This window comes from Callionymus lyra, chromosome 19 (genome assembly GCF_982586985.1).
Source record: "Callionymus lyra chromosome 19, fCalLyr1.hap1.1, whole genome shotgun sequence".
Classification (NCBI taxonomy): Eukaryota; Metazoa; Chordata; class Actinopteri; order Syngnathiformes; family Callionymidae; genus Callionymus; species Callionymus lyra.
In genome coordinates this window covers 6365800-6390878 of record NC_141836.1, presented here as the reverse complement: position 1 = coordinate 6390878, position 25079 = coordinate 6365800, and the positions used below count along the sequence as shown (strand labels likewise).

The 25079-nt window shown below is 41.5% G+C and overlaps 1 protein-coding gene across 1 annotated transcript in view; it reads right to left on the bottom strand.

Moving 5' to 3' along the window:
- vps13d (vacuolar protein sorting 13 homolog D) overlaps positions 1 to 24984 on the bottom strand; it is a 38383-nt gene extending 13399 nt beyond the window's left edge. The window contains exons 1-46 of the mRNA XM_087781173.1: positions 24618 to 24984; positions 23541 to 23715; positions 23352 to 23429; positions 23042 to 23232; positions 22663 to 22743; positions 22446 to 22562; positions 22205 to 22309; positions 21971 to 22141; positions 21737 to 21837; positions 21457 to 21625; positions 21257 to 21358; positions 20908 to 21100; positions 20130 to 20312; positions 19938 to 20068; positions 19811 to 19865; positions 19209 to 19388; positions 18542 to 18672; positions 18334 to 18466; positions 16055 to 18265; positions 15845 to 15993; positions 14297 to 15346; positions 13655 to 13745; positions 13454 to 13580; positions 13196 to 13376; positions 12896 to 13078; positions 12178 to 12295; positions 11823 to 12030; positions 11585 to 11756; positions 11407 to 11513; positions 10433 to 10651; positions 9927 to 10356; positions 9671 to 9826; positions 9358 to 9526; positions 9200 to 9274; positions 8940 to 9131; positions 8763 to 8852; positions 7589 to 7729; positions 7408 to 7530; positions 7225 to 7327; positions 6956 to 7108; positions 6760 to 6895; positions 3805 to 3852; positions 3556 to 3706; positions 2326 to 2542; positions 2018 to 2265; positions 1757 to 1948 (exon numbers count right to left, since the gene is read on the bottom strand). Of these exons, the coding sequence (XP_087637299.1) occupies positions 1757 to 1948; positions 2018 to 2265; positions 2326 to 2542; positions 3556 to 3706; positions 3805 to 3852; positions 6760 to 6895; positions 6956 to 7108; positions 7225 to 7327; positions 7408 to 7530; positions 7589 to 7729; positions 8763 to 8852; positions 8940 to 9131; positions 9200 to 9274; positions 9358 to 9526; positions 9671 to 9826; positions 9927 to 10356; positions 10433 to 10651; positions 11407 to 11513; positions 11585 to 11756; positions 11823 to 12030; positions 12178 to 12295; positions 12896 to 13078; positions 13196 to 13376; positions 13454 to 13580; positions 13655 to 13745; positions 14297 to 15346; positions 15845 to 15993; positions 16055 to 18265; positions 18334 to 18466; positions 18542 to 18672; positions 19209 to 19388; positions 19811 to 19865; positions 19938 to 20068; positions 20130 to 20312; positions 20908 to 21100; positions 21257 to 21358; positions 21457 to 21625; positions 21737 to 21837; positions 21971 to 22141; positions 22205 to 22309; positions 22446 to 22562; positions 22663 to 22743; positions 23042 to 23232; positions 23352 to 23429; positions 23541 to 23637 (9658 nt within the window). The 5' untranslated portion in view covers positions 23638 to 23715; positions 24618 to 24984. The remainder of the gene's footprint in view (positions 1 to 1756; positions 1949 to 2017; positions 2266 to 2325; positions 2543 to 3555; positions 3707 to 3804; positions 3853 to 6759; positions 6896 to 6955; positions 7109 to 7224; positions 7328 to 7407; positions 7531 to 7588; positions 7730 to 8762; positions 8853 to 8939; positions 9132 to 9199; positions 9275 to 9357; positions 9527 to 9670; positions 9827 to 9926; positions 10357 to 10432; positions 10652 to 11406; positions 11514 to 11584; positions 11757 to 11822; positions 12031 to 12177; positions 12296 to 12895; positions 13079 to 13195; positions 13377 to 13453; positions 13581 to 13654; positions 13746 to 14296; positions 15347 to 15844; positions 15994 to 16054; positions 18266 to 18333; positions 18467 to 18541; positions 18673 to 19208; positions 19389 to 19810; positions 19866 to 19937; positions 20069 to 20129; positions 20313 to 20907; positions 21101 to 21256; positions 21359 to 21456; positions 21626 to 21736; positions 21838 to 21970; positions 22142 to 22204; positions 22310 to 22445; positions 22563 to 22662; positions 22744 to 23041; positions 23233 to 23351; positions 23430 to 23540; positions 23716 to 24617) is intronic.
- Positions 24985 to 25079: the final 95 nt, after the last annotated feature.

Genomic DNA, 25079 nt, shown 5'->3' with positions numbered 1-25079 from the left:
GATTGAAGTACTAGCTTTTCATTATCTATTAGTTTAAAGTACTAGCTTTTCAATTAGTTATTGGATTGAAGTACTAGCTTTTCATTATCTATTAGTTTAAAGTACTAGCTTTTAAATTAGTTATTGCATAGAAGTACTAGCTTTTCATTATCTATTAGTTTAAAGTACTAGCTTTTAAATTAGTTATTGGATTGAAGTACTAGCTTTTCATTATCTATTAGTTTAAAGTACTAGCTTTTAAATTAGTTATTAGATTGAAGTACTAGCTTTTCATTATCTATTAGTTTAAAGTACTAGCTTTTAAATTAGTTATTGGATAGAAGTACTAGCTTTTCATTATCTATTAGTTTAAAGTACTAGCTTTTAAATTAGTTATTGGATTGAAGTACTAGCTTTTCATTATCTATTAGTTTAAAGTGCTAGCTTTTAAATTAGTTATTGGATTGAAGTTCTAGCTTTTCAGTATCTATTAGTTTAAAGTACTAGCTTTTAAATTAGTTATTGGATAGAAGTACTAGCTTTTCATTATCTATTAGTTTAAAGTACTAGCTTTTAAATTAGTTATTGGATTGAAGTACTAGCTTTCCATTATCTATTAGTTTAAAGTGCTAGCTTTTAAATTACTTATTGGATTGAAGTTCTAGCTTTTCAGTATCTATTAGTTTAAAGTACTAGCTTTTAAATTAGTTATTGGATAGAAGTACTAGCTTTTCATTTCTCTATTAGTTTAAAGTACTAGTTTTAAATTGGTTATTGGCTTGAAGTACTAGCTTTTAAATTAGCAAGTTGCTAAAAGTGCTCCCTTTTAACTTAGCTATTAAAGTTTTAGCTTTTAATTAAGTTATTAGCTTGAAGTACTAGCTTTTAATTTAGCTATTAGTTTGAAGTACTAGCTTTTAATTTAGCTATTAGTTTGATGTTCTAGCCCTTAATTTAGCTAATAGTTTGAAGTACTAGCTTTTAATTTAGCTAATAGTTTGAAGTACTAGCACTTAAATTAGCTATTAGTTTGATGTACTAGCCCTTAATTTAGCTAATAGTTTGAAGTACTAGCTTTTAAATTAACTATTAGTTTGAAATACTAGCTTTTAATTTAGCTATTAGTTTGATGTACTAGCCCTTAATTTAGCTAATAGTTTGAAGTACTAGCTTTTAAATTAGCAATTAGTTTGAAGTACTAGCTTTTAATTTAGCTAATAGTTTGAAGTACTAGCACTTAAATTAGCTATTAGTTTGATGTACTAGCCCTTAATTTGGCTAATAGTTTGAAGTATTAGCTTTTAAATTAACTATTAGTTTGAAATACTAGCTTTTAAATTAGCAAGTTGCTAAAAGTACTTACTTTTAACTTAGCTATTGCCTAAAAGTGTTAGCTTTCAATCTAGCTATTGACTAAAAGTGCTAGCTTTTAAATTGGTTATTGGCTTAAAAGTGCTAGCTTTTAATTTAGCTGTTGACTTGATGTGCTAGCTTAACTTTGCTAGTGGCTAAAATGTCTAAGAGTAAAAACATAATATTGGATATAAATTGATATTATTAGTGAATTTTTATAATGACTTTGGGGTACAAAGGGACACTGGAGTCAAAATAAAAAAGAAAGAAGACTGATATAGTGTTATCAAGATGTAAGAATTCATGTGTGCGCTGGGAAAATATATGTTTTTCATGTTTCTTAGATTTTTTTTTTTTTTTAAGGATATAAACAGCAATGCTTTTTAAAAAACTCACCTGTTGCTGATCAAAATAACAAACGTACCCGTCTTATTGATCAGCCAATAAGGAGCAGAGATGAGGATCTTCAGCGCCCCCTGAGCTCGCAGGATGATGCGACTCGTCAGGCAGAGAAGGCGCTTGTTGGTGTCGTACAGCCTCATCCGCACCACGTAGTTCTGAGTCCCGGGAGGGATCAGGAGCTCTTTGCACACGGGGAAGCTGTCGAGTACGACGCCTGAAACACGAAGACCGGATGAGCAACCGAGCGAAAGATAAACCTGGCGGTTGGGTGTCGTGTGCTGACCCAGCTCCATGTTCTGTGAGGTGTCTGCGCAGTGGAGCACGGCCTCTTTCCCGGGTTTCAACGTTCCTTTGATGGACGTGCCTTTGATGTAGTAGGACAGGTTGCAGGGCAGCAGGTTGGCCAGAACCATGGTGGGCAGCAGGAAGATGGTGTGTCCTGGTTGTTGATAGATTTGCTTTGTATTCCCAGAAGCCCTCTTGGCGGGCTGCTGCTCCGGGTAGTTCTCCTTCTTGACCACCACGGAGTACCTTCAGAAACAAACATGGTTAATCCCTTCACTCAGAACCCTTCCGGATCGACGTCTTCACCTGAAGACCGGCTTCAGGTTGTCGTCGAAGTCCGCCGACTGGCACTCTCTCTTGGTGCTGCTGATCTCCCCGGCTCGGTCCACGCTGGTCCAGTGGATCGGGACTTTGCAGAAGAATAGTTGCATGCCTTTGGGTCGAGCCTGCAGCCGCCACGACGTCAGGTGGAGCGGCACCGCCAGAGCCTGGCCCGGAAGAATGGGAGGCAACACCACTGGTTCTGAAACAAAGGAAAAAACATATGAAATATTTGAAGCCCGACCAAGTTTTCTGTCATATCTTTTATGATGATAAACATAAATATTTTGAAGGACTTTCTATCGACTTCCTCTACATTGATTTTAATACCATGGCGCCAATGTGATGCTTATTTGATGTGTTTTAGATGTTTAAATCAAACTTTTCACTTTCAAACTGATACTTGAAAACCTTTTATATTACAAATATATATTCAAATGTTGAAACCTTTTTTAATTGATATGTATTGTGATTATTTAAATTCTTTCTAAATTTAAAGGTTAAATTATTTTTCTTTTTAAATAATTAAAATAATATTAAAAAGTTGTTTTAATTAAGATGTTTTATTATAATTCCAATCCATTAATAAAATGTCTAAATAATTATTATTATGATTTAACATGAATTAATTATTATTACTTACTGTTGAATATGGCATTTTAAGCACATCATTTTTTTTTTTAAATAAACAACAGAAATTATTAATTTAAGTTATATTATTTTATATTGAAAGCTTCAATTTGTTTTTATTGAATCATTGAATTTAATCATTTGTATATTGAAAAGTTGAATTTCATTTGTTTTAACAATTGAATAACAAAATTAGAATATTTTCTAAATTAATGCTTTTTTTTTTCAAATTAAGTTTGACGTACATTTTCCAAATTCATTCATGTATTTAATTTATTATCGTTTAAAATTCAATATGGTTTGGTGCCATTATTATACCAACGTCTTTATATTGAATATAAAACTCAAAAAATGAAAAAAATATGAATGAATTTGGAAAATCTATAACAAACTCAATGCGTAAAACAAATGTATTCACTTTGAAATTGTTCAAATTTTCTTATAACAAGCAAATTAAATAAAACCTTTTAATATACAAAATATTGAATTCATATAGACAACTCTAACCACTACCTCATTTTCATCGAGAGATTTGTTCGACAGTTTGACTGAAAGATAAGGATGTGACGAGCAGGTTTGTCTCACTATCAGGAGCAGAGGGACTGTCCAGCCTGATCTCCATGGGAACGTCCAGCCGGTTCTTCACCATCAGAGCGGAGCGGACGGTGATGACCTTCCTGGCGCTGCCTTCCATGATGATGGAGAAGACCACTCGGACGGGAGGCAGCGCTGAGAACTAGAGGGAGAGAAGATCGACCTCCGGCGTGACTTATTTTCTCACGTTAAACACAAGTTTCAAATACAGCGCAGACCAAACGAGACGCAGAATCTTACGTAGACGTGCGGGTGGATGATGTTGGTCCTGCTGATGGGACTGCCGACCTGAGGAAGAAAGATGGGAGAGAATTAGGAAATGTATCTATTGATCACACTATTTTCAAACACTGTCCAGGTTGTTGGTCGAAACAAAAGTGTATTTATTTATAACAGTCACTCTTTTAACAAGAAGTATAAACAGACCACAAGCCCAGTCTTTCTTTTAAGTCTTTCTAGTAATTAGAGCCTAACTTCAGCAAAAGCACTTCTCTGTCCTCTGATTTAATTTCCTGCAATTTGCACCATTGTTTACATCAAGTGTTTGCATCATTTGCAAATATTTGTTCCAGCTTCGATTAAAGATTAATTCTCGAATATTTTAACAACATTTTTAAAGCAATAACATATATTTAATGCCGGCTGCGAAGAATGGCAAACCTCAAGTGGGACACATTTGGATTGTAACTTTTAACATACAATACATTTTTAAAGGTTAAAGGTTAATAAGAAATGAATGAGAAGTGAATATACTTTTAAAATCATTTACAGGAATTATAGTGTCTTATATTGTAGTACGATGGTGTTGCAGTGAACATCATTTCACTTTGACTTCTTACAATGAGATGGTAGAAACTGCTAGATCTGATTACATCAGAAAACTGGTAGCAGCAAATAGGAAAAACCCCAAAGTTTTGTTTGACACGATTAATTCTCTCGTGTCTCCTGCTCCTCAAATCACGCCGGTCTTCTGTGAAGCTGACAGCAATGCATTGTTGAGATTTTTCATTGACAAAATTAAATTGATCAAAGAGAAAATCTCTCCCCCTTTGTTGGGAACCCCTACTGTCTCTGAGCCCATCTCCTCCTCTTGGTCATCCTTCTCTGCTGTATCTTTGGGTGATATTTCAGCACTAGTGAACAAGATGAAACCCTCCTCTTGCTCAGATGACGTCCTTCCTTGTAGGCTTTTTATCAAAGTATTTGATGTAATTGGCCCCTGGGTTACCAATATGGTGAACCTCTCCCTTTCCACAGGGGTTTTTCCCAATGCATTTAAACATGCCATTGTGGAGCCTCTGCTCAAAAAACCAGGCTTAGACCCAACTGACCTCAGTAATTTCAGGCCTATTTCTAAGCTCCCTTTCTTGTCCAAGATCTTGGAGAAGGTGGTGTCCGAGCAGCTGTCTTTGTTCTTGGATCAGAGCGACATCCATGAGAAGTTTCAGTCTGGCTTCCGTAAACATCACTCTACGGAGACAGCTTTACTGAAAGTGTCCAGTGACATCATGATGTCGGCTGACTCTGGTAAATTCACTGTTCTGGTTCTCTTGGATCTGTCGTCAGCCTTTGACACAGTTGATCACCAGATCCTGCTGAGAAGACTAAGGGATGAAGTGGGACTGTCTGGGTCTGTGTTAGAATGGTTCTCATCTTACCTTTCTGGGCGCAGTTTTAGTGTATCTGCCAATCAAATGAGGTCTGAATCGGCAGATCTGTTGTGTGGAGTCCCTCAAGGTTCTGTTCTGGGTCCTTTATTGTTTTTGCTGTACTTGATTCCCCTTGGTAAAATCATTCAGAGATTTCCAGATGTTTCTTATCACATTTTTGCTGATGACATCCAGCTCTACTGCTCTTTTGACCCAACTGAGCCCCAAAGGCTGAACAGCTTAGTCAATTGTTTGCTAGAAATCAAACAATGGCTGAGTGAAAACACTTTACAGCTTAATGTGGACAAAACTGAAACTCTGGTGATTGCTCCTGATGATACGATTCCAGGGTTGAGTCAGTACTTGGGTGACTTAGGTCAGTCTGTCAAACTGAGCCTGAGAAACCTGGGTGTTGTATTTGATAAAGACATGTCTCTTGTTCAACACTGTAGAAAACTGACCAGAAACTGTTTCCTTCAACTGAGAAAAATCTCTAAACTTAGGAAAATGCTGTCACAACATGATCTGGAGCTTGTAATCCATGCGTTTGTTTCTTCTCGTCTGGACTATTGTAACAGTTTGTTTTCATGTCTTAACAAGAAGGAGCTGTCTTGCCTGCAGTTGATTCAGAACTCTGCAGCGAGAATTCTGAGCCGCTCTAGTAGAAGAACTCACATTTCTCCGGTCCTTAAAACTCTTCACTGGCTTCCAGTTTCTTTCAGGATCAACTTTAAAATTCTGGTTCTTACTTTCAGAGCTATTCATGGTCAGGCTCCTCCTTACATCACTGATCTGATCCAGCCTTACACCCCAGCTCGGGCTCTGAGGTCTGTGGATCAGAATCTACTTATGGTTCCACGCACACGGCTCAGGACCAGAGGAGAGAAATCTTTTCAGGCTGTTGCTCCTAAGCTTTGGAACAATCTTCCTCTCTCTTTGCGCTTGATGGAGTCTACTGACTCCTTTAAGAAACATCTTAAGACGTTTCTATTTGTGCAGGCTTTTCCTTGAATTTCTCGAACTCCTGTGTTGTTCTCGGTGTTGTCTTGATCTTTGAAGTATGTACTGTTTTGAGTATTGTTTTGATTGTTAAAGCGCTTTGTGACCCTGGTCTCGAAAAGCGCTATATAAATATATATTACTTACTTACTTACTTACTTACTTTATTTATAGATTTGTTTTATATATACTCATGATATTGATATCAACATCATTGCTATTGTATTACTAGTATTTTGTACTGAATGTATAAGCACTGTTAACACCGGTTTAACCCTTAATAAGAAAAATATCTGCACTAAAAAAATATTATATACAAGTACTTCTTAAGTCCTTCAACATATCATTTTACTCTTTTTGGAAATGTCTTTATAATCGTTGACATCCATAATATCTCACCAAGATAAGGATGTTTTCTTAAACAAAGGCATCTTTAAGGCTCATCAACATTAAATTCAAACGCCAGATTTGACTCGTGTGCTCTGAAGGTTACACGTAGGCACTTAAATCAAGGATTGATCCTAAGAGCGAGCTGAAGGTCTCTCACAGTGTTGGAAGAGCTGTTTCTGTCTGGAGCTGCGTAGCGGAAGAAGATGCCAACTTTATCCACGGACACCGGCTTCACTTGCTCCCATCCGCAGACCCGGACGAGCAGCTGGTGCAGCTTCAGCTCGTGCGTGTGTCTGAGGAAGATCAGTTTGGTTATTGATCAGTTATTAGACATTATTAAATCGTCAAGTCACCGGTGGCGGAGTTTCTCGCGGGCCTCGAACTCAAACGGTATCTCCTCTCCCGGCAGAACTTCCCTCCACTGGCTGACGTTGTGGCTGTCGTCGGTCGCGGGTCCGTGACCGTCGGCGATGGAGTCGGCGCTACTGCTGTGAGACAGCGCCACCCTGTGGACAGTCGGTGAGGTTGACTTTTTAGCTTCGATGATTGGTACGTTTTTGTAATTATTTCTTCACACCAAACATCGCTCTAGTCGTGAGGAGGTGGAACTTCGACTACAGACCTTGTCGGGGTGGTCGTCAGAGTGGCGAACCACATGGTGCATCCTGTGTGGTTACGGAGAGCGTACGGAACAAACGGCTGTCTCCGCTTTGACGTCTTCGCACCTTTAAAAATAAATGAACCATCAGGTAACAATCCACCTGTTTGTTTGAATCAATGATAAAAGAAACTTGTAAGAACTGACTCTGTCCAAAGTTGGGCGCGTCTGCCGAGCTGGTCCGTGGCGAGCGGGACGATGACGGGGACGTGTTTTCCTCCTGCTTCCAATAGTCGGCAATCCAGGAGGTCTTGGTCGTGTTGTACTGATCTGTGTGACGACATCAGGACGTGAAGACCCAACTGGAGACCATTTTATCCGTCAGTACCGAGGAGGACGGACGTGAGGTTCACGTCCAGTCGCTGCTTGGCTCGCACTCCCATCTTCAGACGCGACGGGTGGAGGCGTCCGGCAGCCTGTTGCTGCCAGGACAGGAAGCAGGGCCACGGCTCGATAGCAGGCTCCCAACCTAGAAGAGAGTCTTGACTGTAACTGCTTGAAAATGTTGTTAGCTTTGTGCTAACAGTTGATATCTAAAAGTCAAGTGGAAAAAAAAAGTTGTTCGAAAGTTTTATTTCTATGTGTAATTTAATTATACCAGTGTGGGATGAGTCATAACAAGAGTTCAATGATAGGTGGGTCTATAGCGCCCTCTAGGCTCCAAAATTGTCAGAGGAATTCTGCTATCAATGTCTGACGTTGCAGAATTGATCAACTCTGGCTCCAAAATACTTAAAACTGTCATGGTCACTGCTCATCTGGAGCTAAAAGGCAGCTAATCAGATATTGATTCATTTTATTCAAAGTATTTTAGAAAAAAATATACTGTAGAATTTTGTAGACTTTATGGTGTCACAACACAATCTGGAGTTTATAATCGGTACATTTGTGTCTTCTCGTTGAGACTATTGTAAAAGTTTATGTTGGTGTGTAAACAAGAAGGATGTGTCTCGCCTGCAGTTAATACAAAACTCTGCAGCTGGAATCTTGAGCCGCTCTAGTAGAGGAACTCACATTTCCCTGATCCTTAAAACTCTGTATTGGCTGCCAGTTTCTTTCAGGATCAAATTTAAAATTCTGGTTCTTACTTACAGAGATATTCATGGTCAGACCTTCCATCAGTGATCTGATCCAGACTTACACCTCAGCTCGGGCTCTGAGGTCTGTGGATCAGAATCTACTGATGGTTCCTGAACATGCTTCCGGCCCAGAGGAGAGAAATCCTTCCAGGCTGTTGCTCCTTAAGCTTTTGAATGATCTCTGTGTTTGATGATCTACTGACTCCTTCAAAAACATCTTAAGACCTTTTTATTTGTGCTTTTTCCTAATCTTCTGGGACTGTGTTTTTCTTATGTCTTGGCCTTTTAGAGTTTTTAAATCTGTATGTATTTTTTACCGTTTATTGCTTTCAAAACATTTGACCCTTCCCCCCCCCCCAACAACTCTGATCAAATTGAAAAACTTACACCGACATTTCCATGTGTCGAGTGGAAATGTTTTACCTGACAGTTCTCTGTTGTAGTAGTCAGCTGACAGAGTGAAGCTGGCGGTGCCTTCTTGTGAAGAGCCGATGCGCTGCAGCACCGACAACCCTGCAACCACAGTGGAGAGCGTTATCAGTTAAATTATCTTAACATTTTCACATCTTAAGCTCATGACACAGAGATTCAGACACTTACTGGAGAACGTGAGCTCAGCCAGTGGGATGTCGCAGTCGAGACAGTCGTCGATGAAGCAGATGCAGATGCTGTCCGCCTTCACCTCCACGCCGGACAAAGACGTCGCGTGACTGGGGTCGGATTTGCCTCGCCGCTGGCCCACCATGTTCTCGGCGTTCTCCAGCAGCCACGCGGCCGCCTGGTCCATCTGGCCTGTAATACGGAACCGAAGATGAATTTGAAAATCCCGCACAAGTCCGCGGTGAGGAAGTCTGGCTCACCTTTGCACTGCTTGAGAGCTCTTTTGCAGTCTTCCTTCTTGAAGCCGAGGTGTTGAAGGTGGATGAGCTGCCCGTCTGTTTAAACACACCAGCATTGAATCATCATCTTTTTTCTTAAGTACACAGAAAAGGATGGAAAAGGTGGCGTTTCAACCGACCAGAAAATGCTGCGATCTTCGATTTGTGTCCTTCTTTAGGATCTGACGACTCCCTGCTGTGTTCAGGATCAGACGTGGAGGAGCTGGTAGTCGGGAAGGTCTTGGCGATGGCCAAGAAAAGCTGGACGTCGTTGTACGACAGCCTTATGTCCACTGAAGGAAACTGGATCTGTCATGAAAGAGAGAAGTTGCAGGAAGAAAATGAATCAATTTTAAAATAATATAACTACTCTTCACTTTTGACAGTTTTCTAGAAGAATTGTCCACAGAAGGACAATTATAAAAAAAAGTAGTCGTAGGATTCAGTCCAGACCTCCAGGAGTGGCGGGATTTCTTCCACATTGAAAGCATCCAGGAGTCCAGAGCTCGCCTTGTACGTCGGGCTGCCGCACAGCTCCATCTGAATGTTGACCGGGTCGATAATTGACAGCGCCGTCTCCTTCTCACTGCCCAGGCAACACGAGAAGACCTTGACAAAACACAAAAGTATAATTCATTCTTTAGTGTTATTTCAAAGGAAGACAGTCATCTTAACCACAGATGAACTCGTGACGTCACATGACACACACCTCAATACCAGCGAAGCTTCCCGAGAAGGGTCGGTCCAGCAGACGAGGTTTGTACGTCAGCACGGCGGTTCCTTTCAGAATGATGGCGTTGGTATCCAAGCAGGACGAATCCTCCACGACGACGAACTCCGTCCCCGTGACGTTGACCTTCACCTCGATGCGGTAGTCTTGGATGACGGGCACGGTGGACCTCTTTGTCACCACGCCGCTCTTCACCGTCTTCGGCATGACGGCTCCAGGGATGTTGGAAGTAACGCCTTGCTCGGCGGCACCACCGCCGGAGGGACAACGCGGACGAGCCTCAGAGACTCCTGACGCCTTCTCCACCGGCACCCTCAGGAAATCACCCACAAGCTGTAGCCAGTCGAAGATGACGAAAACTCGTAGATTGTTGAGCACCACTGTGAAGGACGAGGAGTCGCGAGTGGATCTGAAATGAATCATAAAAGACGTGAAGCAACGTGCACAGTTTTTTTTTTACAGATCAACTTCTTCGTATGTAAGACCTGTAATGGAGCTCCAGCTGTAGTGTCGCCCGGTTTGAACCGGTTTTCGAAGGCTGCAGGATACAATCAAACACGTTTCTTCTGACCCCATCGGCCGTGGTTCTGGACGACTCAGAGCCTCGTGTGTCGTAGGCCCGCAACGAGTGAGACACCAGGTTGATCGACTTGGATCCATTTGAGAAACTTTCAAAGAGCAACTTGGATTTCATGAAGTCGAACCTGAGTGAAGGATTACAATTTACAGATTAAAAAATGAAGCTTGTATCACAGAAATATAGTATTAACTTATTAATTAACTTATTATATCTTAAAAACATGATTTTATTCTCAATTTCATTAACAAGAGCAAAGTAAAGAGAGATGTTTCTATATTAATTTAATCATTAGTATTGATTTTCTGTGTGTCATTCCTTACTTTATACCTTAACAAAATCACTTTGTAGTGAGTTTGAGACACATGTACAATACAATACATTGAAAATACATTTAAATACAAATGCTCCACGTTCACCATCACAACACAAGATTCGTGGGCGTTCCATTGTTCATCCAATTATGTTCGGTTCCCAGCTATTTTTTTAAGGTTTCGAGATAAAACTTCACGTCTACACATCTTAAAAGTTTATGTTTGACTAACTACACGTAGTAAAGCATCGTTACGCAACATTTTGAAACCATTTTTATTCACATGATTGTTTTCATTTCAGATAGTCCTGACTGCGAAGTAGAAAAAAATGATAAGAAGCCAAGAAAAGAGGCACGGGTCCAAATATATGCTATTTTATCAGCCAAAATATTGATGCACATAAAAGATAAGTCTTTCTAGTGAGTCAGTGGTTAAAAAAGAGAAATTCACTTTTTGTTAAAATTACACTTTGTTTTCCTGTATTGCATTTTTCAATACAAATAAAGTTGGTTTCAATTTCACTGAGTTTACATTTTTGATACCTGATAACAATGAAACTAACACCAACCTTGCGAGGGACTCGTCAGAGATCTTGTTGTCCAAGAGCTCTAAGCTCACGTCCATCATGTCCACCAGAAATGAAAAGTTTTTGTAGACGTCTCCGCTCAACACCGTCTGAGAAGTTGAACCAATCATGTTACATATCTTAGCAAAGCATAAACGAGGATAAACAGGAGGACGCTCACATATGTGCTCGGGTCCTGGAGGTTATACGGCCGTAGAAACTCTTCGATCGGCTCCCCCAGGTTGTTCTCTAGCAGCCCTCGAATCAGCTTGTAGTGCTCCAGGTCTAAAGAGCAGTGCACGGACGACAGGCTGCCGTAGATTGACATGTCAGGTACAGCATGGGTCAGCTCCCTGAGGACACAGAGACACAGCAGTTGTAAACAATATTACAGGGACATAAAAGAAAAAATTATCAACCTGTCAAGATTGCGTTCCACTTTCAGCTGGAGGCGACAGCGGTCTTTGAGCAGGTTGCCTCCCGTTCGACGCACACAATAGGACGGGAAGAGGAGGTCCGTCAGTTCCGGAGGGCCGTCCCACACCTGAGTCGGATGTCGCTCAGCAGCAAAGATGTCCATCTGCTGTAGGTCCAGTGAAATGCAGTCCAAGAGAGGAAGTTGCTCTTCTGAAAGAGACAAAAACTACTTTACTCACCACAATTCTTTAAATCACTTCAAATTTAATCTTGACATTGTGACTAACATAACTTCTAGTCTATCTCTTTGTGTCGCTTTTGAACCTAGCGAAAGGATTTAAAAAGTCTCAAACTGACCATCGCAGTCCTGTGCAGCCGCCTCGGTGGATGGAGGGCTCGGCTTATTCAGCGTGAAGCCGGACGATGATGTTGGAGTTCTCAGCCAATCCTGCTCACCCCTCCTCCCCACTAGGTCCTGGAGGAAAGACAACAAATACCAACAACATTTTTACAACCCATTACAAATATTAGCATTGTGAATTAAAAATATATGATCAATTACCATGTTATCTTTTGATGATACTTAAGTTTTCAGTTTAATTTCAGAAGAATATGGAACAATGTTGGAAAATAAAATAGGATTCAGAAAATATAAAATTAAATAGCGTGGTTCTCTGTGTACTGCTTAACCAAAACTATAAAAATAATGCATAATATAATGTACTTAATATAGCAATTATAACAACAAAGAAAAAATAATGAATGATACCAACAAAAATATTTGAACGTTTCTTTTTACGTTGCAAAAACAAAAGTTAGTTTTCACAACAAAACCACCAGAATATAAAGTTAGGTAGTAGTTAGTATTCAAGTATTAAAAACAATATTTTAGATTTCTTGTTGTGTTTAGTTCATTCTAGCTCTTATGCTGTCAAGTCTGGTATAGAATCAGAAAACCAAACCCAAGTATGAGAAGTTCTCAGTCTCAAGAAGAGAAGTCGACACCATGCATGAGCGAAGGAGTCGGACTCACCAGAGAAGGGAAAAAGGCATGAACCATGGTGAGTTTCTCTACCTTGTCTTTCAGGGAGAAGGTCCCGTAAGACCCTGCAGGCAAGAAGCAGTTTTGCACCCTCAACTGTCCCAGGTTAGCTACGATGACCCTCGTGGAACGAGAGCTTTCCGGGATCAGTATAACTGGTGCACCGGCATGGATGTCCAGAAGAACTCGGGATCCTCTTTGGGGATGATCCCTGACCTGCAAAAGGAGACGTGAAACACAGATTACGTCACTGATAAAGAAGCCGTTCAATAAAAGAACTATGAAATAAGTCCCCTGAAGGTGCAGGGAATGAGGCGTGTGGGTTTTACTTACAGTCTGGCCTTCCATGGCGGCCCTCTGTCTGCCCAGCACATCCTGTAGCTGCGTGAAATGTTGGATGAAGGCAACAACCTCTGCCTGAAAGCGCTGAGTGTGGACGTACTGCACAGATGCCATCTCCAAAGACACCTTGATGTCACATTCACGTTCCAAGTACGGATCAGGCAGACCATATCTGAACAAGGAGCACACAAAGTCAACTGGTGAGTTCAACTGGTTATTTTTAATTCACAAATAAATGAAATCATTTACTTGAGGATACTGAAAACAAGAGCTTCTCCTCCTTGTGTTGTAAAGCGCTCTCTGTACAGGTCGCCGTGTGGAGTCAAGTCGCTCAGAGACAAAGTTCCTAACCTGCCTTGTAATGCCATGTTGCCATCTGGAACCAAAAAAGTGTGTTTTTATGGGTAATTCTAGATCAAAATAAAGCAACCAACGTGTTTCCAAACTCACCTATCATTTCCAGATGGGCTGATAATTTGGACACACTCGCTCTGGCGATCTCATTGAGTTTTTTGTTCAGGACCAGGGACAGTGAATGAACCTTAGGGGGGTGAAATATTATTACCTCTGTCATGATGCGCATATTTTAATCACAGAATGTTAACAATGAGTTAAAGAACAGATTAGTTTGTTTTGGTGTTGCTCTCTAGTTCCATTTAGATTCACTGGGGGTTAAAACTTGAATATGCAACTAACATTATTTTAGCAAAATATAAAAAGAGAACAATATATAAGTTTACAGGAGTGCTCCCCAACCCCTGCTCTGGGGGACCGGTACCGGTTTGTGGGACATTTGTTGTTACCAGGCCGCACAGAAAAAAAATAAATTGTTATTTTTTTATTATACTCATACTGTAAAAAAAAAGAGAATAATCAAATACATGATGCATATATTTTCAATTAAAATAAATGGAGCGCTAAAAGATAAATAAACAAATAAACTACCTGGTGTTGGAGTGGTTAAACATAGTCAATTTATCATAGTGTATTGATTGATTGATTATGTGTTTCTAGTTATGTTGTGTTTCTGTGCTTTTAAGTGAAAGAAACAGTAGAGGTCTTTGTAAGTCACCAACATTCCCTGTGTCCTACCTTAATATCCACTTTAGTGTTCACAGCTTCCACCTCATCTTCCTCGTCCGTGTCGGGATCATAAGTGGAATGTTCTGGCATAGGATCGGGTGGCACAGGGACTCTGACGGCATGATTGTTGGCGGTGGAGCCGATTCCGAAGAAATCCAGGATGACCACCCAAGTTTGCAACGTGATCAAAACGTCCAGACAGTTGAAGTCGATGTCGATGCTTCTCCCAACACCTCCGTAGCGAGATCCAAACTCAGGATGTTTCTGGTCGACCAGGAGAACGTTGACATGAACCAAAGAGTCGTCAAAGTCTGAAGGGTCCGCGTCAGTCGCGTGGTGCGTAGGGGAAGGTGGCGGGGTGCTTGGACACTCAGGGTCTCTTTTGGATTTGCGGCTGCTCGCTGAAGGGGTGCTGGGGTGTCTTTGGTAAAGCTGGAAGACATTCTGGGCTTCCTCCATGTGGGAAGGCAAGGAGCGAGGCATATCCGGGCACAGAGCGTTCGATGACGAGGGACAGCTGTGAGAAAGATATTCCTTTGTATAAAAGGAGGTGGCCTTGGGAGCTCCACGAGACACCATCAGATGCTTGTATTTTGAGTCGGGATTCTGCTCCAAGAGGTCTTCCATGAGCAGCGAGCGCAGAGTCAACTGCACCTCCAGTAAGTGAGGGTGATTCTTCGTAAAGTCGCCTTTTAGGTCCTGAAATCGTAGACTAACGAGCCCCTGGGATCCCTGGGTCAGGTCAGCGCTGAGCTGCACCTCCAATTCAGCGACGTGCAAGGTTACATTCAGCTGAGTGAAGGAGTCCGACTCAAACGTGGACTTGTGCGTCTGCAGAGGGGAAGGTGCGGAGAGCATCGAGTGAGAAAAGCCTGAATACGGAGGGTCTTTCGCAAACATCCCTCCATGTATGTCGGGAAAGCGATGAGGTCTGGTGGAAGACGGGGTTGGTGGAGGAGGCGTGGGCGGCTGGCTCACTGTGGCCCTTTGCCCATCGATGAGGGACAAATTGTCCAGAGTCTGGAGGACTTGCTCGTACACAGCTTTGGAAAGGAAAACCTGTAAAGAAAAAAAAAAAGGGATAATTAAAACCTTGTAAGATCATATAATAATACAACCAACTGTACCATTTTGAAACTTCACTGAATTGAAGTGAGAAAACCAGGGTGCTAAGCACTGCACATTGCATTCTTTTTGGCGAAAAAAAATAAACAATCATAAAATGAAAGATCAGATTTCCTCTCAGTTTTGTGTCGTTGTTGATTTTATCCCTTTTGAAATGATAATTAACTTAACAAATTGCACCGGATTTGCATGATACTGAACATTTATTTTGGAGAAAATGGAAAAAAGGAACTCACTTGTAGCACATTTCTAAACCAATTTTCCAGCCATAAAATTAAAATCAACTCAGGAAACATGTATATAATTTTAGTAAGTGTAAGGAGTTAAACACGTTGATGGGATATATAACAACCAGATCACGGCCATAGTTTTTCATTTTAAAATGTTACAGTATTGTATGAGTTGAAAGAAAATCAAAGAGAAAATAAATACCTGAACAGGTTTGATGAACTTCCCTTCAACTCTCATGAGTCCATTATTCTTGGACAACTCCTGGACGGTGAGGAAGGTGAACAAGGCGTCTTCTTCCTCTGCCTTTTCAATAGTGAACTGAATAGTTGTTTCTTTCAAAATATGAAAAGCTGTGGCAGAAAAAAATCAAATCATTTATAACTTAATGAAAATGAATATTGAGTTTCTCACCGTTCCCTTTGTTGACCGAGTCAAAGAAGTTTTGCCGTGTGAATTGTGGTTCCTCATTCAAGGAGCAGGATTGAGACCCTCTCGAAGTCCTCCTTGTAGATAAGCTGCTGATGTTGAGGGAATACAGTCGTATGTCCTTCACTAACACTTGCAGACGCTCCCCTTTCGAGCCTTGACCGGTGACAAAGTTTTCGATTATGATGCTCCCCAGGTGTCCGACCAGGAGCTCGGGATGTCCTGGTTTACGAGGAATGGACACGACGGGGGATTGAATGTCAATGTTGAGGGTGAGCTTCTTAAAAAACGTGTCTAAGCCAGACTCCGGCTCCTCCAGAGGGACGTCCAGGTCGTCATCGAAGGAGTAAGCAAAGTTCTGGCTCTGAGTTCTGCTTCTCCGTGGAGGCGTTTCGAAAAGGGAAAACATGCCACTGTACTCCGCCGTCTTCGTGGCGAGAACTGTGGAGACTTTGGTTGCGGCGCTTTTTAACATGGTGCGAAAATTGTCTTCCACCTCGTTTGCGGAGAGACTGAGCTCTTTCAGGAACTTGGCCGAGTGGTTATAATGCAGTGAGGCCATTTTAAGGTGCAAAGAGCATGTCCCCTGAGACTTCTCCAGCAGGTGGAAATATAAAGCTTCCGAGGGGTAAAAGTCAGAGTCAGCAAGAAAGGTCAATCCACCGGCGGCGGACGTTTTGTCGTCTACGTTGCCAATGCTGATCACAAACTGGCTTCGCCCTCCTTCCTGAGTCAGGTCCACTAGCTGCAAAGACCCAACGGACCCGCTGAGGTCCAGTCGACTCCCCATGGACATGTTCACCTTCGCTCCGGTGATGCTGGCAGTAGCGATTTTCAATCCCTTTTTATCCGTTCCCAAGACCGTGCCACTGGAGACGGTACGCAAGAGCAGCAAGTTTAGTCTGTGGATCTCCACGGTCAGTTCTTTGTTCTGGTCGTAAGTGGCCTGATACGTCTCGCTCTCTTCTTCACTCGGGTCTGTGTCGGAATGGTTGTGTACTGAAGATGCCCAGGAGCTATCCTCTTTAGGGAAGGCCTTCTGGAGGAACTTGAGGAGCTCGACGATGGTTTCTGGGTTGACGATGATGTCCAGGTTGTTCACCTGCATGTTCATGACCTGGAAAGAGCTGTCGAGGTTCATCGTGGGGCAGTCCGAGCTCACAAACTGGTATTCCAGTTTAATGAGAGCCTCTTGGTCAGTGAGAACTGAACTCAAGAGGGATCCTTTCATCATTTTTGACGACCCGGTCAGAACATTGTCTCGGTGTCCGGGACTCTTTCTACCGGGCGGCGACACCGGTGACGAAGGCTGACTCTCCCTCAAGCTGCCGGTCGGTATGTCAAAACTGAGATGCTTATGAGACGCCACGAGTAGATCAAAGTCAGAACCGTAGGTTTGTAAGGTGTCCACGAGGAGGAGACCAAGGACCGTTAGGGAGACTTCCGCATCATACGGGCGCTTGACGAAATGAGCGTTTGTGCCAAAAACCTTGAGAACGGAAATGTACCGACCATCACTTTCCACTCCCAGCTGCATATGGTTGATGCTGAACTCCGCCAGCAGGAGACGGGACTCCACCAGAACTTCTCTGGTGTGCCGCTCCAACGTTGTCACACTCTGGGTCAAGTTCTTGGCGGAACCCTGGAGCTTCCACGAGCTGTCGTCCCTCTGAAAGATCTTGTTCGGGAGCCGGTGGTCTTGCCTTTTCTCCTCTTCGCTCTTCTGTGGGCCACTGAGCTGAGCCAGGCAGTTCTTGAGAGCCGTTATCTTCTCCAGGTTAATGTGGACCTTTAAGTCAGGGAGAGTTCCTGACAACACGGCACCGGGGAGATCCGGATCGGACGTGTAGCGCAGCCTTTGCTCGAGCTGCAGGAGCACGTTGAACTTCTCCACCACGTGAGTCGGCCCCACCTCGCTTTCCTGAACGTGTTTCCAGTTGTCTCCGTAGTGACCCACCATGATCTGGAGGTCCTTAAAGGCCAAGGTGTATTTCTCATAAAGCTTTTTGCTGTAAGCCTGAATATTTTCAAGTGACGCAGGGTTGGAAAGCTGAGGACTTTTGGGCCAGTCTTTCAAAGGCACGTCTAGCTCTGGGGGGGTGTGGCCAGGCGGTGTGGCGGGCGGCGTCTGGTACTCATCCTCGCTGAGATCCTCTCCCTCTGGTTCAGAATTCTTGGAGCAGGATTTGCTCTCATCTGCAAACAAGCGTGTGGATTATGTTTGTTATATATGTTGTGGGTTTTTAATGTGGTGCAAGAATCACCTTGACAGTTCGTGAGAAGAATTCTGCCAAGATCCACGACGACCAACATCGGGTCCTTGGATTGGAAATCGTCAGGAAAGATGACTTGCGGTGCGCAGATGTCCAGCCTCATGGTCCAACGCTTCGAGCTCTCCTTTTATCGCAAAAATTAAATATATGAATTCAGTTTCATCTAATACAATAAAGCTTAACTTTCAGTTTATCTTACGATAAATTCCCCGATTAGAAGCTGATCGATGGTTTGTCTGATCTCAGCCTTGGTCTGCATCTTTAGCTTGTTGTACTGTCGTCGTGCAGCCTCCGCAACTCTCAGCTCCAACTCGGACTGGTACCCGAAACCTAGAAAGAAAAATACAATTCGACTTTTCTTCTCAAGGAGAAACACAGTGGTATATTGTTTAATGCAGGGGTTGTATTCTGAAAAATTCTAGCATTAAAGGTAAAGTCAAGACTAATTCATTTGTCAGTTGTTTAAATTAAATAAATACTCACAGGATATAATTGAACTTTAAACATCAACATTGCATATGAGGTGCCATCCCTCTCAACAACCCTCTCAGTAACGGTGACCAATAAAAAGATCCTGTGATGCTTTGCCGCCCAGTCAACCAATCACAGCTGTTGATCACTTTTGATAAAGCGATATAGACTTGGAATTATATTCAAGTATTGTAGCGACCAATCAGCCATCACTAAGTAGATCACTGTGTGGAAAGGCATGATGGGAGTTCACTGTTTTCTTTGGCACCATAAGTAAACTTGGTTCTGGTAATTAGTGCGTCCCACTTAGTTCTGTGGCCCTTTCATGTTCCTGAGTGCAGCTTGATAACATACATGTGTTAAGGGACCACGTATGAAGTCGTCCTTAGACTCACCTGAGGTGTGAACTTTTCCTTTGAAGAAGAACTCAATGACTTGTTTGATCGCATCAGGATTGTAGATGATGTTGAGTGGACTCGTGTTCACTTCCAGCCTTCTTTCAAACTTGCTCTTCACAGGGTTTCGTTCATAGAGCATTTCAAAGACTGGCGATAAAGAATGCGGTTCATCACAACCTGACAAACAGAAGAATAAAAATACATCATCTTTAAAGTATTTTTTAAACAAAGTAAAAACTTTTGTTGTTGCCAAAAATGTAGAAAGTGAGGTTGCAACTGAACCAACATTTTTTTACTTTATAAAAGTAACATTGATCTTATTTAAACCGCTGCTGATGCTTGACCTTTGCTCTACAAGACTATAGCTTTAACTGACAAGTCAAGTATTTCAACCTGAGTGACGGAAAAGGAATGGAAAGACAGGTTCTGCGTGACAAGTTCTTAACATTTTGAAGACAAATTATGGCTTTTGTGCATTTTTGTTCTACTCACCGTCAAGGTACAGAACATGTAGATTGTGTTACATTATTTACTCAATGACATATTTCCTGTCAATCAAACCAAGTATAATGTCAAAGGTCAAATTTGGAAACACTTACCAGACGAGCTGCTGGACTGTCCAAACGGCTCACTCGAGGACATAAAGTTCTTGTCCTGAAAAAAAAAAGAAGAGTATTCGGTTCAATTTCTTTGTCCGAACGTCTTTTCGTCACCATCTTAACTCACCATTTTCTGAGAAATCAGGACGGGGAAGATGGTGTCCTTGGTGGTCAAGTCTCTGAGAAACAAGCCGCCGAGTTTTACCGACAGAAGTGAGGACTCGGAGCGAGGAAGAGACTCCACGATCACCTTCACATCTGAGGAGGACATCAAGTCAGAGCAGCTCGAGGTATTAAGAGTCAGTTTGCAGTTTTGCACCTGAAAACTCCAGCTGGATGAGTCCGCTCTCGTCCAGGGTCTCCCTCTGCTTATCCTGGTGAAAGAGGGTTATTCGCCCTTTTTCTAATGAAAACTCAAGTCGGGCAAAAAGGAAGTCTCGCCGCGTGAATGTGTTCAGGGTTTGCGAGTCCTCCCAGGGGTCAAAGAACTCTTCGGTCTCAGCTAAAAAAAGAGGAGAAGAATATTGTCTCAGGTGCGTCTCAATTGACATTACAGAGCTAAAGAAATACATCAGTGCCAGTAGAATATTGAATGATTGTTGAAATTTGTTTTTGATTAATTGATTCTTTTTAAGGCGTTTTAAATACATTTGAATGCATTCATTTTTCATTTCTATGTTGAAAGGTCTTTTTTTTTTGTTGTTTTGTTTAAAATAATTGAATTACAATTTTGAATATTTTGATGAACGATTTATTTTTAATACATGGATTTTGATTCCCAAAAATAACTCATTTCAATAACTGATTTCAGCCCATCATGGTGGCTCGATTATACAAACACTTCTATATTGAATTAAAAAGGCTACAAATTTAAATTGTTGAATTATTGGATTCATTTAACTCTAGATATGTGTAAAATGTTTTATTTATTTTTCAAAAACAACAAATGTTTCAACAAAACAATTCAAAGGTTCAGCTTTTAGAATGTAACCATTATAATATATTTTGTATATATTTATGTAATATTCTGACGGCACTGAAATGCTTCCATATAGTTAGTGGAGAAAATGTAACAAAGGTAAGATTTCAGTCGTTACCAAGAATATCCCAAGAGGACGGGCTTGGAAGGAACTCATCAGTGACTCCGTCTGGGTTCTGAGAATCTCCATACCAGCCGGCCCAGCCTGGAAACCAAGACTGGAGGTACTGGATCATTCCAGTACTACTGCTTCTAGGGATGGACGTGGTGGGCGAGCACGGCTCAGGCTCACTGCTTGGATCCCTCACAGCCTTCAGACGACACAGATGGAAAAGACAACTTTAAGAATCATAATGAGATGAGTGACCAAAAACTTAAGTCATTAATAACTTGGTTTTTGTCTTCCTCTTACGCATCAATCCTTAATAAGGCGCCACAAAAGAGCTCAGACTATAATAATTACTCACCACAACAACTTCCTCTTGCTTTCGGAACCAGTCATAAACTATTTCTCTCAGACTTTGGAGCTCGTCGAGTGTCTGCTCCTCCTCCACACGATCAATCTCAATCTGGTAGACGAATGATTTCACAAGATCACACAATGTAGACAACACGATGAGACCTGAAAGACATCACTAAAGTTTTTAAATGATTCTTTCAATTGTACCTCCTCTGGAGGGCTGAGAGGGATCCCCTTAAGTCTGTGGAAGTACAAGCTTGTGTAGGTTTGGGCGTCTCTGGCCCGCTGAAGTGCAAAATTCCATGTCCGTCTGTGCCGTTGCTCCCTGATCTCATTTAGATTGGCCTGGATGGCAAACATCCACCACTGCCGGCAGCTAAAACAACACAACAACATGCATAGACTTAAATACATTGTGTAAATTGTTGACTAGGCCACTTTCTTTAGTTAAAATCATCAAAATGAATTAAAAAATGTTCCGCCTTACTTTCCAGTGACTGAAACTGAAGGTCGCCACTTGTGGTAACGCATCCGTCTTTCCCGGAAGTCCAGTTCTTTAAAGAACGCCATAATCTGCTGGTACTGAATCTTTAGAAAAAAATCATGGAATAGGATTTTTAGAATATTAGTAGATCTGGTCACAACTTCATACATAAACAAAATGTTCCGTGCAGTTTGACTGAAAATCCACTCATTACAATTCAAGGAAACTTAGCCAAACCTGTGACAGGCGGAAGGACATGGGTTCTAGTTGCACTTGGCCTTCAATCCTCGGTGTGTGTCGGGACCGCAGAGCTTCCTTTGAGGTGTTTCTCCTGAGCAGCACTGAAGCACACACGGGTTCAAAGATGTACTGGTGCTCGGGCGACTGCATGCACTGGCTCATTGCTTCCTGCACAGAAGGAAATCAGATTAGATTGTGTTGACGTCTCCATGATTTTCTCTTAAATCCAACCTGGATCTGATTCACTGGCAGTTTCCCCAACATTGCACACTGCGGGTCCCAGTAAACACTAAAGTCCTGAATCTCCAATTGCTTTTGTCGGAGTAGCTTCTGGACCTGAAAAAAAAGGGAATCTAGTTTTTCTGAAATCCTTGTTTTTTTATATTACACTTTTATGATGAAAAATCCACATATGTGACTGTAATTGTACTGAAGTGACGTTTATTTTCTGTGAACTAAACATAATATTTACCGTCTCTTTGTGAAGATTTTGGGCTGAGAGGTTCTTGATGCAAACCCCAAAGGAGAGGGGTTTCTCCGGGTCGGACAAGTCATCCTCAAATCTCAGGTGCACATCTTGGATCTTAAGCTAGAAGGATTTGCCATGGAAACATTACAGTTATGAGTATATAGTGAATTATTTCACGTAATATTTTCCACTGAGAATCAGACTTATTGACGACACTTACCTCAATGTTCTCAACTATTCTGGTCACCACTGAGGCCGTCACTGAGTACCAGTAAGACTCGCCCTTCTGTTCAAATTCACTCTGGGGAATAAACAAAAAATGAAATATGAATATTTCTTCTATCATTAACCTTTCAAGAAGTTTGATTGATGAATATACTTTAGAACATGAGCGACAAGACTGACACGAGAAGAATGAAATCACTCACACAGAAAACACACATGTCATGCTTGTTTCTTTGAAACTGAGACAAAACTGCAATAATTTAGAACTAGGAATAAAACTTGTAGTCCCAAATTATTATCAATATACTTTTCTCTTGCAATATTGAAGTGACTTGGAATATGATAAACTAGCAGTGTTATTCTGGAGCACGTACTTTAAATTTGTCTTCAGCAGCCTTAAGGAGACACTTTTTGCGCTCCCGTTCGTCCATCTTTTCCTGATCTTCATCATTTTCCTTCAGCAGTGCAGGACCAATTATCAAATTAAGCTGGGACATGGAAATGACCCATGGGTCACAGTGAGGGCGGTAGAAGGGAATCTGGATGGTGACCTTCCCAATAAAGCCTGTAAAGAAAATCATTTACAAAAGATGAATTTGATGTTAAACACACCTGAATCAAATCCTCTCACTTGGCTCATAAAACAGAAACAGCACAGGCCTGCACAATTTAAAAGTGTCTCACCGGCTTTGACTTCAAAGGGAAGATCAAACTCCTTTAATGAATCTTTCCTTAGAGGGAGATTTTCCAGCTCCACAGCCCCTACAGAAGAAAAAAATTACTGATGGGATAGAAATAGCTTCGAAGAAGAAAAGTCAACATTCATTTTCATTGAGAGAGAAAGGGTGAGTGCCTTCATGTGTGCTTTCGTACCTTTGAGGAGCGCGATGGATAGCTGATCAGTGTTCAAGTTGCTCACATATTTCCCAAGGTATGTGTTCAGCACCCAGGCTACCAGGCCTTCCAACATCCTGGTGTTTCAGTGATGAAGACACACCAACATCCGAAAGGGAATTTCAACAACCAAAAGAAATGTTGCTTTTAACCCCTGGACACAAACAAATAGAAAAATTATAATAATTTATTTGAAATTGCCTTGTCAATCAACTTAATTTGGAAGATTGGTTTGTTGACAGTTGAGCTGCTAAACAGGTTATCCCCGTGACAATGTTAATAAGACGAATGAAAAGCCACTAAGTCCAAAATCCAATTTGGAAACTCTGTGATTAACATGAACCCCTGTTGTTCTAATTCTAAGTTTAGATAAAAGACACCGAGCGGTTAGTTGTGGTGCAGCGAAGGATTGACATTACAAACAAATAATATAAACAAAGAACATTGAACTGCTTCATTTGTTTGGCATGAGCAGTTTAACAACCTCTCTGTTGATAGAAGACTACAGAGAAGGTCAGAAGGAGCTGCATTCTTGTTTGTTGATCAAGAGAAAACCTATGACAATGAGAGAGTGTTGCAGAGGTTTTGCTGTAGAAGTGACCAACGGAGAGTCTTCATGGACAATGATGTTTGCCGATACTATATCATGTATTAGGAAAGTGGAGGAAATGACAGAGAGATGGAGATATGAACTGCAGACATGTGGTTAGATGATCACAAATGAACATAAACAGTTACATAACTGTGTATGTTATGTTTATGAAAACCAAAGCTGAAGTATGGCAACCTATGTAGACTAAAAGGGTCGTTTTGTCATGGCGTATTTTAAGTTAAATTGTTGTGATCAAACTTTATAGGCTGAACCTTTTTTGAAGCTGTAAGTCTTCAAATAAGGATCTTACGAATAATTCCAAAATAAATGCCGGATTCATTAAGAATTTTGACAACTATAGATACAACATTTTAAATGAATCTCGTGATATGGCAGTTCCTTGTTACAAATATATAATCTGTCTGCATTGCTTGCGAAGGTTGTGACAATGTTAAATAACTCACAGCATGGTAAACTCCATGTTGACGGCATATTCATGCCGAGAACAGCAGGTTGACAAGTCTTCTTCCAGAGGACAGAACATGAGAAGACACACTTGAACTTCCCACGTCTGAGAGGAGTTTTCCTTCGGGCTGTTGTGACAGACAGGACAAGGTTGTCAACCCCACTAAGCTTAGCCTTTAGCTAAACTAGCACCAACAGAAACCGAGCTTTTTACGCCACAAATAGAAACCAGGTACAAAATGTATGTTGAAAAAGAAAGTCGTAATCCCTTTGGAATGACAAAAGTTATTCGTCAATAATTCTAGTTAGTGGCGCACTACCCTGTCGTAAATAAACACACTTCCTACTTGCGCCGAACTTCCAACACGTACTTCCTGTCACGTGACAATAATATTCGCCTTCTTCGCGTCAAAGGCAGTGGAGAGGCAATTGGTGTTATACCGCCACCTTTCGTATAATAT